The following is a 17,887-nucleotide window of genomic DNA, read 5'->3' on the forward strand; positions in this document are numbered from 1 at the left end:
TAGAGTCGTTAGTCCGTCGCTGCCATCGCAGCATGTCACTTACGCCAAGCCGGGTCCGCGATGAACTCTGATTTCCTTCCGCCGCGATGCGATCCATGAAGCTTGGTCTGCATCCAGTTGAGAACCTGCAGACGCAGCAATAGCAAGAATTAACACATAGCATTCAGCAACACCAAGTTCAGATGAAATGGAGAATGCATGCGTACCCCCATGATTACTACGGTCCTCTCGTATTAGAAGGATTGCTACTGCCCTCTCGTATAAGAAGCTTTGGAGAAATGTAGGTGAATGGGCTTGATAGGAAGCTCATGATCCCATGCATGATGCAAGTGTAATATATAGGGGGTGCAAACTTGGGTCCTGTGGCCAGAACTCAGGAAAATCTGGTTAAAGACTGCATCTGCACCTCTGCAGAATCTCATGGCCACTGCTGTGTCCAGCAAACTGGGGAGCAATTTTGTACGCTCGTTTGCACACACTCCCAACTTTGACTTCATTGGAAGCAAACGCTGCATCGAGGAAGATCTATCCCGTTTAAGGGAAACGCGATAGAGCCAGGGAAACATGGAAAGGATGCGCCGAGAGTCGAGCAAAGAAAGATAGGTCGTATGCGTTTTCGAAGTCTGCAAGGAACATTGGCGTGTGACAAACTTGGCCACAGGTTTCTGAAGCTTCCGTGCAGTCATGTTTTGTGTTATCGATGCGTCGATGGAGCTCGCTCCAAGTGTCCTCCAGGCTCCAGGTCGTAGGCAAGTAGTAGGTAGGGAGGTCACAGGCCAGCATGGCTCACTGTTAATTTGCAAGAACTGTAAATTGATTCTGCCATTGCATTTCTGTCTGTTGCAAATTGCAATGCATAAGACGGGGATGCTCCCTAGAACTTAAGAGAAATTCTGTCATTGCATCTTGACTGTGCTATGTATAAAATCGCCCAGTTCTGCTAGCACAGAAATCAGCACAGGTAAAAAAGGGGGTCACCGACAAATTGAAGCCGTTGCATAATGGAAGTTGCAAAATAAGTGCTGATTCACATCAAAATACAATAGACCTATGCATCTGCTATGATCATGCCATAACTGAAACTCTAACTCTGTTGATAGAAGTGCGGAATTTTTTCCTCAATAATTGAGTAAGCCTACTGTTAAAGCTACATATTTACTGTGTTATGAACACCGTAAGTTTAGCTGCCTGGTGAAGAATCGACAGCCCATTTCGATCACAGGCGCTGACACGAGTGGGAAGACGACTGTTTTCCCCGTACGTCAATCCCGAGAGAATGCTGATCGGACGATCCGGCTGCATCCGAAAGGGGCCTAGAAAAAACTAGAGTTCGGTCTTTCATCACAAAAAAAAAGAGGAAGAAAAAAAACCAGAGATTCGGCTTCGGCTTTGGTTCACCTGGGCTCGCTGGGGCTTGGCCTTAGAGCCCTGGCTATTGTGGCCCATTGACCTATTCCGAGCCGAACGGGCTCGTACGATGGGGCCCACGCTGTCGTCCGGGTCGGGCCTGGGTCGGACTCGAACGGGTTCTCTTCTTCTTGCGGAATAAGAAGAAGAGCCGCGGCGGCGTATAGTCGTGTTGCCGAGGTCCCCAAGCGCGCACCACTCACAAAATACACCCTCGCCTTACTCGCGGACCACACCCGACTCCGGCGAGATCTTCCGGCGGTCGGCGAGATGAGTCGCGGCACGGGCGCGGGCTACGACCGCCACATCACCATCTTCTCCCCCGAGGGCCGCCTCTACCAAGTCGGTGCGTGCCCCCCAAAAACCCTAGCTTTTTTTTTCTTTTCACTTTCTTAGATCTAGGGGGAACTCGTGGGAGTTCGACGGCGCCTGAGCTGTGTCGTTCGGTGTGCGCAGAGTACGCGTTCAAGGCGGTCAAGTCGGCGGGGGTCACGTCGATCGGCGTCCGCGGCAAGGACTCCGTCTGCGTCGTCACCCAGAAGAAAGTGCCGGTGAGTTGTTCGGCGACGCTCGCCTCTATCGATCGGGGCTTCGCGCCTGATCCCGTCGTTTCTCTACCCTGGTGCGGGGTTCTGCACTAAAAAAGATTGCAGCTCTCCGCGGGCTCGGTTGGATTGATTGTTTTGTGTGACCTGACCCTGACCTGTGGGTGCAGGATAAGTTGCTGGATCAGACGAGCGTGACGCACCTGTTCCCAATCACCAAGTACATCGGATTGCTTGCCACTGGCCTTACAGGTATGGCTGGTTATTGTTCTCTGGTGCACATCATTATATGGTCAGTAGTGCTGTTATGTTTGGAGTTTTGCTTTAGCTGCCCATTAGCTATGAAAAGTTGCCCTATTTTAATCGAATCGTGCGGTTCTAGATATCAATTTTGTTACAAGCCAGTGGAACTTGACTGTTGATATTGCTGGTTCTAAATAGGATAGGTCAACGTAAGTTGGATTCACAGGTCAGTTTTGTTTCTTATCCACGATTTTTGTTTGTTGAATTAAGCTGCATATCTCTGGAAGATTGTCAAAATCATAGTCATATTGAGCCACATCGTGATCAACGATGGTTAAAGCTCCAATTTAGGAGTCCAACCTTTTTAGTTACATATACACAGCTGCTAATTTGAGATTTTAGGTTAGAGTGCGTATTATGATTTTGTGAGGTCCAGTCACTTGTAATCGTGGAAGCAATTTATTTCATGCCACATCTGTTTATCCTTCCTTTAGCAACAACAACAACAAAGTCTTTCAGTCCCAAGCAAGTTGGGGTAGGTAGAGTTGAAAATCAACAGGAGCCACTAATCCAGGTTCAGGCACGTGAATATCAATTAATCTGTTACTGTGTACTTTGCTTTAAGGACGCTCATGAAGTTATTTAGAGCGCTGGTTATTGCCTTGCTGTTTTCACATGCTGCCCTGTTTAATTGTTCTGAAACAAATTTTTACCTGACTGGTAATGGATGTTGTTTTATTCCCAGCTGACATGCTGCCCTGTTTAATTGTTCTATAACACATTTTTTGTCTGACCGGTAATGGATGTTTTATTCCCAGCTGATGCAAGGTCGTTGGTTTACCAAGCAAGGAATGAAGCAGCTGAGTTTCGCTTCAAATGGGGTTATGAGATGCCTGTAGATGTGTTAGCGAAATGGTACCGAGCCTCCCTTAATTCAATGTTGTGTTATTTGCAGCAGTAGCTATAAGCAAACATTACTTATCTGATTTATGTTTCAGGATCGCTGACAAAGCGCAAGTTTACACGCAGCATGCCTACATGAGACCCCTTGGAGTAGGTTAGCATCATCACACAATACATGCTTGCTTTTCCATTAAGCGGTTGTCATTCTGCTTTGGTGTTCTAGTGTGTTCAGTCAGCTTACAGATTGCCCATCATGTTCATTTTTTTGGCTACATTTCAGTTGCTATGGTCTTGGGCTACGACGAAGAGAAAAATGCTCAACTCTTCAAGTGTGACCCTGCTGGTCACTTCTTTGGACACAAGGTATATGGCTATTTTGCCACCTTTCTCCTTAATGAATATTGCTGAATGTCAAGTTTCCTTGTCTCTACTGGATATTTAGTAAGAATTAATCAATCTGCTGACATTTTCTTTCAGGCAACTAGTGCCGGGCTTAAGGAGCAAGAAGCAATAAATTTTCTTGAGAAGAAAATGAAGGATGATCCACAATTCACCTATGACGAAACTGTTCAGGTAATGTTGGACAAAGCAGTCTTTTTTGTTTAAAATATTATACATACTGCACTAACCTAGTAGTAGTCCAAACAACTAATTGTACAGACACTAGCATGCACTTTGTAAATATGGCCAATTGTTCCACAGTGTGGTTGTATATTGTGCTGGTAATGCAGCTCATTGATGTAGCTGTGCCATAGTTTCTACAGCTACAGGCCATTGATACGTCATTCTTCAGTTGTCAATCCAGCCCCCCTGTTGTTCGCATTTTCTATTTTCAAACTACCATGTAGAAGTTGAGGTGGTGATTATTTGTTAACTTTGTCCTATGCTTTTCAGATTGCAATCTCTGCATTGCAATCAGTTCTCCAGGAAGATTTCAAGGCCACTGAGATTGAGGTTGGTGTTGTGAGGAAAGAAGACCGGGTTTTCAGAACGCTCACAACAGAGGAGATCGATCAGCACCTGACGGCCATTAGTGAACGGGACTGAGCCTCCACATGTTGGACATGTCACTGTGTCACACACTGTGCCGTGCCATTGTGCTTCGACACTGTCATTTCATTTCATAGCCAGCAAAGGAACACTGAGTGGACCATTTCATGTCTAACACTGAAAACAAGCCTCTCTTTGTACTCGTTGCTTCATCTTTCTACGTGGTTGAATTTGCAGTGGTTTGATTATGCTTTGCTAATAGCATACCTGAACGTTGATTATTTGGTTACATGTTGCATATACTAAAAGCGTTTATAGCTTGTAGCTGATTATATCAGGAAAAAGAAGTCGTTTGGCTTCTAGCTCTGATGGTGAACCAAGCGGTGCTCTCAATATTTGTTCGCCAAAGGATCTTCTCCGAAATTATTTTTTTTAGTTCTTCAATTAGTACAATCCTCGTAACAAAATAGGCCCTCCGAGATGTAACAAAATAGTTCAGGCTCTTGCTGCGCTTGGCAGCTCATGTTCGGTCGATGCTGATCCGATTCTGGACAGTCATTCAGATGAGGTTGCTGACGATGACGCAGCATTAGGGGTTTTATGGAACTGTTAAAAAAATAGTGAGACTACGGCAGGTAGAGCCTCACTATGAACATCACAGGCAGACGATCATAAGCATACTGCAGCACGATTTGCATCCAAGATTGTGGGTGAACGATTGTGAAAGAACATATCCCCTAACTCTCGCAAATTTTACGATGTATACATTTGCTGACAAAAAGCCTGATATAGGAATATTACATGAGCTATCTTAACGCTTCTATTCTGCTAGCCACCTCTGCCATATACAAAAGTACAAGTCAAACTTTTTTCCTTTTCATCTGATCTCGTTCGTGAACATCACTTAGACCTTCCGTCCCGTTTCATCACTACAGCAGGACACGGAAGAGGCCTGGCTGCGCCTGCGTGTACTGAAGGCCGTGTTCCAGGAGGTACTGCTCCACGGCAGCTGTCAGCCTTGCAGGGGTGCGGGCGCTGGATATGATGATGGCCTGGAGTCGGCGACCAGTGGACCGCGCGATCTTCCTCCGGTTGTTGAGCTCGTAGTTGAGGACGTGTATCGCCTCGCTGACGTGTAGGCCGCACAGGTCAATTGGAGGGTTTTGCTCCTGGATGAGGCCTTGCAGCTCTGGCATTTGGAATCTGTTGTGAACATAGGAAATAGATTACCTTTTGTGCAGTATTAAACATCTCGAGTAGATAAATTAAGGTAGGATTTTCCATTTATAACATGACATAGAATGGCAAATAGCCTGGACAGTTGCTTTCAACTTTAGTTCAAAAGTCACTATCCAATAATTGCAAAAGGCTTGACCAGTGAGCTATATATAAGTAGCTGTAATATCATCCACACATTTTGACAAATTTAATATTGAATAAGTATATTGTGTATGGCAGCTATCCTTAACCTAATGGCATTTGAATAAAAAAAGCTCACACATGCAGAGAAGACTCATCAGAGAATAACATGCTCAGCTGTGCACCCAACAAGTATGCCTAATTCAGTATTTGGAAGCGCAAAAAAGCATTATAGATGTGTTCAAAGCACAAGCACTGGTTTATTTGAAGCTATACTTCCTACACAATATATCTAGTATATAGATGGCATTAACTAAAAAATTTTAGCTGACCTTTGTTGATATGTTGTTTCTCTAGCCTTCTCTTGAGCCAACCTGCTTTGTATATTGTATAGCTCCTTCAATGTCAGATCCTTTGTTAAAGGGCTGTTGCCCGTCAGAAAAGCCTGCCTATCCTGCTAAAATTTTAATCATATAGAACAGTTCTCACTGAACGGATAGATAATAATAAAATTCAAGACATGTTTCAAAGGAATGCAATCGATTGTGAAAATCAAAACCACTGGACTTAATATTTCGGGGGGGTGGCGGGGTGTGGGGGTGTGGGGGGAAGGACTGATCATAATTGAACTGACAATATTTGACATACAAAACCAATTAAAAATTGCATAGCTAAACTGAATGCAGGATTGCGCCAGATGATAGTATGCATTCTCTTACAAGTTATATTAACAACAGCATGCACAAAACTTTTGCTCGAAATATTCTATTAGTTTAGTATCTCAGAGTGGCTTATCTACCTGTTCAAGAAATGCATGCCGCATGCTTGCAAAATCATGAGCTTCATCCTTTGGTTCCAAATATGCACTTGCTGTCATCACAAACATGTTTAAATCATAAGGCAAATAAGCATGCCACATGCATTTGGTAACGGTTCATAAAAAACATATTGTAATTCAAGAGCACTACCCGCAGCATCATTTTCAAGCCAAGCTGGTCCTGTCTGAATTCCAGCAATGTTTTGTAGGGTATTGGTTGAGATCATATCATGATGCCCATTATACGAGCCACCCAACAGCTGAGAACCTCTGCTTGAACCAAAACCAGAAACTGGCACATTAGTCGTCTTGTACCTTCCTCTAGGAGCATCCAGGGAAACATGTTCACGTCCAGTTGCGGGTGAAACAATATCGTCTGCGAGTATAGCTGAATGAGATCTATACGGACTGTTTGGCAGACCAAAAGCTTCTTTACTATAGTTTCCAAGACCATTTTGACCATATGATGCTGGTGATGGAGGACTTGAATGTCCAAATGATAGTGACCTGAGGTTCTGACTGAGTCGTCCATCAACTTTATTCTGCTATTAATGATATGACAATACTTAGCAAATTTTTGAAGGAGATTTCATGCAGTAAACACAGATAATAACCATTTCCATGAAGCATGCTCAAAGCCTCAAAGGTAGATATGCATCAGAAAATATGGCATATGCAATTTTGTTAGCAGAAGGAATATCAAAAGAAGTCATTTTGTTATCATATGAAGTCACAGTGAAGAGTTTCGTCAAGAGATCAAGAGGGAGGGATATGATATTCAGTGCCTCCTAGGATATAACCAATCGGCTATATTCAAATTACTAGTGCCACTACACCTAAACATAGATCTAACAGCGTGACACATGAGTTATCAGTCCATATCAATGGTCAATCTTCTCTGCAAGGAATTAGTCCATATTGTTCGAAGAAAACTAAATGAATCTTCAAGTGACCTTTCCAGAATTCAGATCCAATTAACCAAGATAGAATAGGTTACTAAGCTCATAAGCGATACATAAGGTGTGCTGTATTAAGCTGATTTTCCACATATATATTCTCTAGTTGTTGGACGGTATGGCATTTCTGAACAAGAGATATGCAACTTTTGAAAAGAGCAATCTGAGAGAAACAGTATAGTGGATAAATGAAGGCACTTAAGACAGAAAGACTTGAGACAAAGAGCATAGTGGAAAAATTGAAGACACTATTGTCAAAAAATAAAAAAATAAAAAATTGAAGACACTTAAAAGACAGAGCAACAGACCTCCAGCTGACTCATGATATCCATAGTCGAGCTTAAGCTGCGCCTGCTTCCATGATACGCATCAGAAATGTTGTGCAGTGAAGCTCCTGAAATTATAAGTAAAATCTTAGGTTCACAGGACCACCTTCATGAAAGAAAAACTCACACATCATTACCATACCTATGCTAGAATCTCCATTGTAGTGACCAACATCCCTTCTGTTTGAGTTATAGTGTCCACCATTCCTTACTGTCTTTACCCATGGAGCAGCAGTTGGGCTCATGGAACTGGCAGTCGGACTCATAATTGTAGCTTGCGAATGCTCGTCTATATAAGCTGGCCCAGAAAACTCAATCTTTGGGCGTGTACTCAGTTTGTCCCTGATCAAAGGTGAAGCACGGTGCTGCATGCCCAGTGTTTGGTTTGGAGAAAATATTGACGCGCCAATGCCATCATTTATGGACAGGCCTGTGAGTGTAAGACTGTCAGGTCCAGCAGTCTCATCTTGTCCCAGGACTTTGAAATCAGGGGTGATGTCATCAGGGAGCTGCTGTTGCCAATACTGATGTGCTTCTTCATCAGAATTACTCCATATAATGGACTCTGCCTGGTCTGTGCTGGCTTCTTTAGATGGTCCTGAGATAACTATAGCTGCATCTGATCTCCTGGAAGCATCACTGACAGATCTAAGGGATGAAGGAACAAATTCCTCTGCATTTGGATTCAATGAAGTGCCCTTGTTTAGCATACTCAATTTCCTCTCTTCTGTGGACATATTGCTGTTGGGAAAGTGCCTATTAAATAAAATTATGCAAGGTAGGAGAACTTAGATTTCTGCAAATAGAACATAGGAGCACAAACTGTCTCAAAGAATGAAGCAAAGGGCTATGACCACAATACATTCAAGCAGAACTAACTTATAAACTAAAGAACTACAAAGAAAACTCAAGATCACTGCGTTCTTGAGACCATGAATACTACATCCTTCATCATGACTGAACAATAAAGTTAAAGGAAATAACTGTCAGATAAACCATAAGCCCAAATTAGAAAAAAAAACATTGAGGACAGGACTGGGAGGAAAAGGCCCCATGTAACGGAAATTGACTTCATGCCGGCAATGGAAAAAAAATATATCCATAAAGATTAAGAGTTAAGACTGGTGCATAGAAACTGGACACCAGATACCAGCCATCCACAAAGCAGAGAAACTATGCTGCTTGGCTACATATCCCAAATCACTCCAGATGGATACGTTTTCAAACAAGCATAACCATGGTTTCATATTTGGCATTTCTGTAAACAAAGGCAGCTGATCAAGAACCACTACTGTCTGACGGATCCAATTACGAGCAAAAGCTTTTTATTACTTGTACATTGGATATCTAGTACAATCAAAAGGCTGCCCAATTTAAGAATAAAATGTTTAGAAATGTAATATTTTGTTCAAAACAACCCCGCGAAAGAAGAAAGCATGTGCCACCAAACTACCCATTGTTCGTTGTTGACTAAGCAGAAGGATCCAACAATCACCACCGTGCACCAGACGATAATTGAAGAATATTGCTCACCACTGCTCGAACCTAAAAGTGTTTGGCACCGCCACAACACCCATTAACCATCCATAAGCAAAATGACACGATGAATTGGGAATTTGAAAGATAACGGAACAACCAAAACCAGCATCTTTTACTGTATAAAAGCTAGCGCAGGTGCGACCCAACAGGAACATCTCCCGAAGCAGGGGCGGACTTCCCGTGACCCCCGAAATTGTGGAAAATAGACTGCACCCGCACCTTGATTGGGTACCAAGAAAGCAAGAAGTCCTACAGTGATCTTGCCCGCTCTAGGAGAAGAACAAGAACCTAGACAGACGACGGACTGGATTAGCTGGCGACCACGCAGCACGTAAATCTACGACTAACTGGATGAACCCGGAGAAGGATTTTAGGGTTCGGTTGCGAACAAAGCCCGCTCTTTGTACTAGGGAATCCATCAAAGCAAGCTCGGATATGATGGCTTACCAAGACGAAAGCGAGGCTACTCCGGACCCGGACGGATCTCCACCCCAGTAGACGGAGAGAGGAGCGGCGCCGCGGCGGCGGCAGCTGACTGAGGATCGGGCGGAGGGAGAGGGAGAAAGGGGGGCCGGCGGCGCTCTGCTCGGCGGCGTCGCGTATAGCGGCGTGTGCGTGGAGTGAGTGCGGAGGCGGATTGCAGCCACTCGTTGACACTTCACCTGTTGCCTTCGCCCTACGCCCACATTGATTTTCTGTGGCACCTGTTTCTTTCGTACTCTAGTTTGCAAAGTAATCACGGTCACTCGGTCAGGTACACATTTTTTTTTACCATTTCAAACACTAAAGCTGCCAAACTGATTGGCAACCAAATTGGCATCACCCAAGATTATGGCTGGCAACAAATTTCTAGCAAATTGAAATTTATATTTAAACACATGTAGGGAATGTACTTTCATAAATGGTCGGGATTCTAATATTTACGTGCACAACTGCCCATGTAGGATCATGGAAATCGGGTACTATCGGCAGGATTATAAACCTAACTACTATTTTCTCATTGTGTTTGGAACACTTTTCAATCAGTTAGGTTTCTTTCCGGTGGCTGACCTATCTGAGTCCAAGTCTTCTACTCAACATATATTCAATTTTCAGCTAACTATCATTTCCACGGTAAAACATTCAATTGCGTAAGACTAACCTACAACAATTTCAACAACCTCAACATTTACATACAAGTCTCACGAAGACATTTATAACGTTAGGAATATGCGTCCATAGTTCTGAGCGTGTATTATGTTTGTAAATATCTGCATATGTATTAAACAACTAAATAGACCGCTCTAGAGTTTGAAGACATCCAGAGACATGAATATAAATTGGAAATTGAATCTAGCGTCCAATTCTTTAAGTGAAGACGAGGTAAAACATGGGCACTCAAAATACCATCGGAAAAGAGCTCAGCTTTTTTAGATGCAAAAGAACTTGACTTGGAAAACAGAGAGAGATGTCTCCTGTTCGGCTGTGCGCCCGTGCCTTGTTTCGTTTGTCTCGCGAAGAAAGCCTCGGACCCATCCCGTGATGTGACCCGGGGCCACCAGCGGGTTGTTGAACCTATCGTGACTGACTCATGGGCCCCACGCATGGCAGACGGTTTTACTTTTTCTCCAGCAGCGTCGCACTATATCTCCTTGTTCCGTGGGCCGAATAATTCATCCCAATCCTGTTGTACCTTTTGTCCTGCCTGCAAATGAAATTATTCTTGGTTGCACTGCACGGTATGGTGAGATGGATCCTCGCTACAACTGTGCCTGCGAGGACAACACAAACGTCCTTCAATTCGATGAGTTTTTTCTACGGTAATTACATAGATTACAGCTGGCCGTATATTTGGGCTATGGTACGGCCGCTGCATCTACTTATCTCTCCTTATCTCTCTTATTCCTCTCGCTCTCAATCTTATCTTTTTTTTCCACGGACACCTGCCCTCCCCTCCTCTCCCCTTCCTTCCTCTTCCGCCGCCAGGTCCTCTCCCCGCCACCGTCTACTCTCCTATTTCATCCTCCGCCGCGGCCTCCCCTCCTTTTCCCCACCCCCGGCCACCTTCCCTGCGCGACGGAGCAGCTCGGTGCGGAGCAGGCGCAGTAGATCGGCATGGGGCGGGCTGCGCGGAGCGGCGAGACGAGGGCGCAGCGGTGAGGTGAAGCGGCGTGGGGCGGGCTGTGTGAGCGGAGCGGCGAGGCGAAGCGGCGCAGGCAGAGCGGCCTGCGCGGAGTAGCCCTGGCGGGGTGGGGCGGAGCGGACACAGGCGGAGCGCAGGTGAACGCGTGGCGGCATGTGCGGAGCGGAGCAGCCGAGCCGAGGGGCCACAGTGCTGCCGGAGCCGCGGCGTGCGGCATGCAGCGCGAGGGGCCGCGGCGGCGCTAGCGTGCAGAAAGGCAGTGGAGCGTGCGGGCAGAACAGCGATGGCGGGCGCGCCGCAACGGACATCGAGTTGAGTTTGTGCATTTTTTTATTTATAGGCAACTTATGCTAAATCAACTAGCATTTTGGTGAAAACTCATAAGGTTAGTTATGTCTTTTTTCCAATCTCATGTATGCTTTTTAATGTTGATTCTCAATAAAACTATTGTACAGAGGCAATAATATTAGTTCTAGCAAGTAATAATATTATTTTACCTTAGCATAATATTACATTTCATTAAGCAATTTTGTTAAGTATTTTACAATTCATTTTTCATTGTTTTATGCTGTTTTAAGCAGCTTTGGTGAATCAAGTAGGAGGTGGCAGAACATTTCTTGCAAATCTATTCTAAATTACTTAACCAAACCGTTTTTGGGACTCAGATATCTATACCCCCTCAGTCTCTCATTCACTTACTGCTGACCTAATCCGAGACAAACACCTCCAAAAGCATTTACTCCTCCTCAATCTCTCCTTGAGCTGATTTGAGCTAGGGTTTGGGTGAGAGCAAGATTGAGGTGCGAGACTCAACCATTTAAGTGAGAGGGCAGCCAAGTTCGTCTCAAGAGCACTTGAAGCATTTTCATCCTTCTATTCGTGTTTGTTACTCTTGAAACTTGCTTCTAAACGATTTGGTATCACCCGTGGAGCGTAATGTTATGTGTGTGCGTCCCGGAAAATTTGTATTACTCAATCCTTCGTGGATTTCATAGCAAGTGACTCAATCCTCCTTTGTGGTTGATTGAGTGAGGTAAAGGGTCAGTGGAAAACCCCGGCTCTTTGTGAGCTCCTCAACGGAGACGTAACTTTCTTAGTGGAAGTGAACTTCAGGAACAAATCTTCTGTGTCTTGTGCTTATTTTGTCTATTTAGTTTATATTGATCTTAGAGTTTGTTTTGTACCGCTCTACGTACTCAAGTTGTTGTGCTTGTAAAGGTCACCTGCAGAAGTCTCCTAGTATCATTGTACAACTTTTGATTCAGTTAGGTTCTACAGTTTCATGTTTAATTTTGAATTTCATATACAGTATCGGAAGTTTCGGTCCTATGTCAGAAGTTCCTACACAGTGTCGAAAGTTCCATCAGGTTTAATTGTTGCGAAGAATTTTTTAGATTTTACAGGTATGCCTATTCACCTCAATTCTAGACATCACCAAGATTCTTTCAGCGATCAGTGCAGCATGTAGCAGCTTCTTGTCAAAAAGAAAAGAGCAGGTCATGTTGTATTTTGACTTTCTCAAAATGGGCCGGCCGTAGTGGAAAGCTAGCCGTAATTTAGTCACATCCTTTTTCTATTCCAATTCATAGAAAAGGTACTGTCTTGCTTGCATTTGTTGGAGCCTCATAAACTTAAATAAATTGGTATATGTTGCTTTCTGCTCAATAGATGAGTTGACAATTTTAGTTAATTTTATAGTGGCAGCACCGCTACCTTGCAATTAGCATAATCAAGCCATCACCATTCACACTCGTCCTTGATTGATTGGAGATATGGCGAATAGGTAACACACTCAAAGGCACTTCCTTTGTACGTGGACACGTGAGGAAAATATCTATATATGATCTCTATGTAGAAGTTGTGATTCCTTCAACTGCCATTATATTACAATATGAAGTACATTGAACATTTTTCAACTATGAAATTGAAAGTGTTTGTTCATCGAGTATTGTTATACATGCAATAAGATTGTACCATCGGTTCAAAGGTGGAATTAGATTCACATCAGACCTAGGCAGTAACATCTGCCACACAAACTCCCTCATCCATCTAATGTCCTCAATTTACTCTGGCTCATGCTAACTATAATTTTCAGGATCATCTTGCATGAAAATAAATCAATAAAGACTTCATTAGCATAGCCCTCAAAGGAACTTCAAGAACATTTCAAGTACTCCGAGCACATCAAGTGTTTCTGTACTCCATAAAAAAAACCATAAAAAGTACATAAAAAATTCAACGACGCAAAGGATCTATGTTCATGCAAATTTTGGGGTTAAATAAATTTTTGTGCAAGGTGAAAACAAAAAAAGGACAATGGGCATACAGATTGGGTCGGCTACACTGTTCATCTGGATCCACACTCCATAACCCACACCTACAAATAGGCTGATTTGTCTTTTTTTTTTCATTTCTCATTGCACAAAATTTTGTTCAACACTAAACTTTTCATGAACATAGATCCTTACATCGTCTATCCATTTATATTTCTATTGAATTTTATGCATTTTTGGTGATTTTTTTCCTATGGAGCACTGCAGCACCTGAAGTATTCTCAATTAAGAAACTTCAGAGCAATTCTAGTGAAATCTCTACCTGACAGTTAATTCACAAGGACAGTGATTTCGTGAAGTGATCTTGAAGTAAACTAAAATGTTGGAAGCTAAAAAAGAACAGCTTATCCTAATACACTTTCCATAAAAGATCAATTCCTTACGGTGCTTATCCTAGATTATCACTGTAGATTATAGAATTATTTTTAGCCATATAATCACTTACCATCAGATAATCATTTCTTACAGGAAATTATTTACAGAGAAGCTCTATCAAATAGGCTGAATATACTCATAACTCATATATGCCACTAATGTTCGAGTCACCTGGCCGGTCCCCATTTGCTACGTTATAATCTATTAATCTTTATAATTTTTGGCTTACAAAATCACTTGATGAGGGCATAAAAGAGCAAGGCAAGTAGGCCCGTGGCTGTCCAGATCGGCGCCGGTGCATGTCTCAGTACCACAGTGCTGTGGTGGAGCATATATCGGTCCAGTGCTGGCATCTAATGCCAGCTTATCCCTGACGTGGCACCACCAGCTAGTGTTCCCACCGTAGGTCCTCATTTACTTCCATGGTTACCATGGAAAGGTGAGAGCTAAGCGTACACGGAAAGTTTACCAAATAAAACATCATATGATGTGGTGCTGGGGCAGTATGGGTGTGTTTGTGTCTTTGAGAAAACAGGCAGTAGATGTGTTCAAACACTTCATATAGCCACAAGCCGATTTATGCACAAACCAGCAAAAAATCCCAAAGAGATAGCATGCATAAAAAGGCACTACATAATTTGGATATTGTTTGGTGTTATGGAAAAACACTTTTATCTTCGTGGTTTTCTAATACCTCTGCACCTTAGCTCGGTAAGCTCGGTATAAGAATTTGACACCCATGCAACATCAAATAGGTAAGGAAACCGTCTAGTACAATTCAGCTATATACTCCACCAGAACATTGTTGGAACTTAACAACCATGAAATGAGGTTTGGAGACTTCACACCATACCTATCATATTAGCAATAAGGTCCTAATCATCCAATATGCATCGCTGTCACTGCCAGCTCAGCAGCCATAGTTTCTAACTCAGCTCGCCAAAACCCCCCAAGCAAATCCCACCTCAATCATATGGCTGTGGGCCCCACTCCGACGCCTCACTACACCCTCCTCCCGCCATTTTAACCGACGCTGCCCCGCCTCACTGACTCCTCCCATTCCAGCTCGCCGAATACAAAGCCGCAACCCCCACAGAGCAAGCTGCTCCACCAATCGCAGCTCCGCTGCCCTCCACCTCCTCCTCCATGGACGAACCACCGGTCCATCCACCCCTCCTCCCCCACGCCCTCACCACCGGCGAGTAGCACCTCCCTGTCCTTCCCTTGGTGGATTCAGAGTTTTCAGACTCGCAGAGCAGTTCTGATCGATCCCCCTTTCCTTCCGCCCACCAAGCAGCTTCTTTTTACTGAATATATCCGATTCTTTGGGTTTCTCCCTCATGTCCGCGGCGGCGGCCGGGCAAGAGGTGGCGCCGGCCATCGTGGTCGCGGCCGAGGTGGAGGAGTGGGAGGTGTGCGCGTGCTGCGGGCTTAGGGAGGAGTGCACGTCGGCGTACGCGGCCGGGGTGCGCGCGCGGTACGGTGGGCGCTGGCTGTGCGGGCTCTGCGGCGACACCGTGAGCGAGGAGGTCGCTGCGGGAGGTGGGTCGGAGCTGGAAGTCGAGGCGGCGATCGCGAGGCACGCCGCCTTCTGCGGGGCGCTTGACGGGCGCCGGACGCCGGCCGCGGCCGAGCGGCTCATCGCGGCGGTGCGGCGGCTGCTCCGCAACGCGGGCGCCAAGGAGGAGAAGGCCGTCGTGGTGGTGGAGTTCCAGGAGGCCTCATGACCGCCTGCCTCAGACGGATCGAAGATTTGTTCTTGCAGGCGGAGCTAGCTAGCTAGCAATAGCGCTGGTCTTTTTTCCTCTCTTTTTTTCCTTTTCCACGTGTTTGGTAATTTACATTTTAGTTCTGAATATTTGCATGCTTAATTCGCAAAAAAATGCTGCAATCTTTCCAGCTCTTGCAAAAGTCCGAGGAGGTGTGGAAGATCAGAAATTTTGGAAAGAGAAGGGCTGTGGGAATTGCATACATAAAAAAGCTACGAGATGGGAGAATTCCATCTTACTGATTACTCCATCCGTTCTAAATTATACGTCATTTTGACAAATCTAGATATATAGATTTTACAATCTAGATTTATCAAAACGAACTACAATTTGAAACGGATGGATACATGTTATTAAGTACAAATTCACCCAACTTTAGATTTTATATGCGTTAGCATTTAGCATTGCTGATGATTGAATGTGAGAATTATATCTTGGTTCATGGTAAGAATGGAACAATTATGAGTAATCGGCGTATATATTTTCTCCTTGCTGAATATTTAGAGAAATCGACTGAATATTTAGAGAAATCAAAAGGCGCAGAGTGCCAGAGGCACGGATCTACTTTTCTTCTTTCAGACAAATCACGAGCTATTTTCAGATTTATACTACTGAGACTTCGTCAAACCTAGCAGGCTTGTAGCACACGGCAAACATTCGTGCAAGTGAGTACAAAGTATCTTAGGTTCCAAAATTAACCAGTTAAGTGTTGGTTACAGGCAGTGAATTATTTTTTTAGTAACAGAGTATGGAGGATAATACGATCAATGGAGTCATGTGGAGCAACTAGACCACACGAGTGTCCGAGGATCATTTTGAGCAAAGAATACAGCTTTTTTCACTCATTTGATAGCATATCACAGTGCAAATTGCAGTGCAAAGCAATGACTGATATCTAAATTGCACATTGCAATAAAGTTAAGTTACTGAATACAAAATTATCCAGATTTTAGGGTAAGTTTCTGAACACAAAGTATAACTGTTGCTAGTGATATGCTTGGCTTTTTCAAGTAAGATTTGTTCTTATCTGCTGGCCTGCATGGGAAACCTTGTAACGTTCCTTGCTACCACTTGCAATTGATTCTTTAGTCAGAAGAGAAGTAATATTGGTGAAGTCAACTTTGCTGAAAAGATAAAATAAACTCCGAGAATCACCTTTCTAATTAAAATTTTGGAGCGGCAAGCTTGCAACTGATAGGAAGCAACCAGCCAATAATTGCAACTATTTTTAGGGGCGTCTGATGTTGAACCCATGGTTCTTGATTGGGTTAAGGTGATGCCAATCTTCCATGATTTTTCTGGGCTTAATGGAGTGGTTACCAATCATGTCTGTGAACTATGATGCTCATCTTCACCTGCGCCAAAATGAGCTGAAAACCATCCCCAAATAAATTACTTATCCCTCTCTCCAATACCAAAAAACTATCCTTTTGGTAACGAAAGGTGCTCCAGCAAATTACCAATTCCATCGCGAATACTAAAATATTTTTAGTGATCGCCAAAACACACCTTCCTCTTGCTAAAATGTAGGAGGATTCTTCCCTCCACCTTATCCATTGAGTATAGAAATATAAAAAGTGTTATTGGTGATGAAGAGAAAAAATATATAGGGTATAAAGATAGTAATCTGCTGGAGATGCACTCACCCGACTTCTTCTGCAATTTTTTCGTCGCGGCCGACATGAAGAATCCATTCCTGTGATTTTAGTGAGGATTCAGGGCTCCGGTCTGTCCAATGAGCAATCAGACAGCGGTCGTTATCACATACACATGCAATTGAGTGAGTGCTGATAAAACTACCGGATCCTATGAGCTAATCTTGTCGGCGTGTTACTCAACATTCACGCAATCTCCAGTTACATGTTTACTGAACTTCAGAAATTCAAACTCTATGCTGTTCAATTTCAAATGTGGCTGAAATAATTCGGAGTCTCTTTGCTGTTGTTTTCAGCTCAGAGCGTTCGCGGTCAGAGTTCATGAGAATTTTGGTGAGGACGAATCTTCCACGCGCGACGTAATCATCGGTCGCTTCTTTGTGGAGCACTAGACAAGTGCATTGAATTACGTGGAGATCATGATGTGGCCACCAATTACCATCCCCTTTCCCCGAATTTAAAACGCAATTTCGTACAAGTTTTGTCTTGACCAGGAAATTTTATAGGCCCGTTCCATCAGGAATATGGACCACTGGATTAGAACCAGT

General features: G+C 43.8%; 3 protein-coding genes across 9 annotated transcripts; 2 read left to right on the plus strand and 1 right to left on the minus strand.

Moving 5' to 3' along the window:
• Positions 1-1,568: 1,568 nt before the first annotated feature.
• On the plus strand, positions 1,569-4,369 carry LOC112874254 (proteasome subunit alpha type-6). The gene is made up of 8 exons (XM_025937480.1): positions 1,569-1,753; positions 1,864-1,958; positions 2,123-2,204; positions 3,014-3,110; positions 3,194-3,252; positions 3,379-3,461; positions 3,576-3,671; positions 3,993-4,369. Exons 1-8 carry the CDS (start codon positions 1,678-1,680, stop codon positions 4,143-4,145), a joined length of 741 nt encoding a protein of 246 aa, XP_025793265.1. The 5' UTR covers positions 1,569-1,677; the 3' UTR covers positions 4,146-4,369.
• Positions 4,370-4,779: 410 nt separating this feature from the next.
• On the minus strand, positions 4,780-9,788 carry LOC112874252 (polyadenylate-binding protein-interacting protein 7-like). Of its 7 annotated transcripts, XM_025937476.1 has the most exons (8): positions 9,533-9,744; positions 9,000-9,091; positions 7,689-8,302; positions 7,529-7,614; positions 6,416-6,809; positions 6,247-6,317; positions 5,780-5,904; positions 4,780-5,291 (listed from the first exon to the last, which is right to left on the minus strand). In XM_025937476.1, the coding sequence occupies exons 3-8, from the start codon at positions 8,281-8,283 to the stop codon at positions 5,018-5,020; spliced, it is 1,545 nt and encodes a 514-aa protein (XP_025793261.1). In that variant the 5' UTR covers positions 8,284-8,302; positions 9,000-9,091; positions 9,533-9,744; the 3' UTR covers positions 4,780-5,017. The 7 variants fall into 7 exon arrangements, with proteins under 7 accessions (XP_025793261.1, XP_025793259.1, XP_025793263.1 ...); XM_025937474.1 differs by lacking the exon at positions 9,000-9,091 and having other exon boundaries at positions 7,689-8,287; positions 9,533-9,788; XM_025937478.1 differs by lacking the exon at positions 9,000-9,091 and having other exon boundaries at positions 5,780-5,901; positions 9,533-9,788.
• A 5,161-nt stretch (positions 9,789-14,949) lies between these two features.
• On the plus strand, positions 14,950-15,929 carry LOC112875431. The gene has a single exon (XM_025939283.1). The coding sequence runs from the start codon at positions 15,256-15,258 to the stop codon at positions 15,640-15,642; it is 387 nt and encodes a 128-aa protein (XP_025795068.1). The 5' UTR covers positions 14,950-15,255; the 3' UTR covers positions 15,643-15,929.
• Positions 15,930-17,887: the final 1,958 nt, after the last annotated feature.

Source organism: Panicum hallii, chromosome 9, assembly GCF_002211085.1.
Source record: "Panicum hallii strain FIL2 chromosome 9, PHallii_v3.1, whole genome shotgun sequence".
NCBI classification, from domain to species: domain Eukaryota; kingdom Viridiplantae; phylum Streptophyta; class Magnoliopsida; order Poales; family Poaceae; genus Panicum; species Panicum hallii.

Excerpts from the sequence above, each read along its gene's own strand:
- LOC112874254 (XM_025937480.1), top strand. The coding sequence starts at position 1,678 with ATGAGTCGCGGCACGGGCGCGGGCTACGACCGCCACATCACCATCTTC. Across the intron at positions 1,754-1,863 it reads GGGCCGCCTCTACCAAGTCG|AGTACGCGTTCAAGGCGGTC; the intron begins GTGCGTGCCCCC and ends CGGTGTGCGCAG. Across the intron at positions 3,111-3,193 it reads GTAGATGTGTTAGCGAAATG|GATCGCTGACAAAGCGCAAG; the intron begins GTACCGAGCCTC and ends TTTATGTTTCAG.
- LOC112874252 (XM_025937474.1), bottom strand. The coding sequence starts at position 8,283 with ATGTCCACAGAAGAGAGGAAATTGAGTATGCTAAACAAGGGCACTTCA. Across the intron at positions 6,810-7,528 it reads ATATCATGAGTCAGCTGGAG|CAGAATAAAGTTGATGGACG; the intron begins GTCTGTTGCTCT and ends TATCATTAATAG. Across the intron at positions 6,318-6,415 it reads GCTTGAAAATGATGCTGCGG|CAAGTGCATATTTGGAACCA; the intron begins GTAGTGCTCTTG and ends TTGTGATGACAG.
- LOC112875431 (XM_025939283.1), top strand. The coding sequence starts at position 15,256 with ATGTCCGCGGCGGCGGCCGGGCAAGAGGTGGCGCCGGCCATCGTGGTC.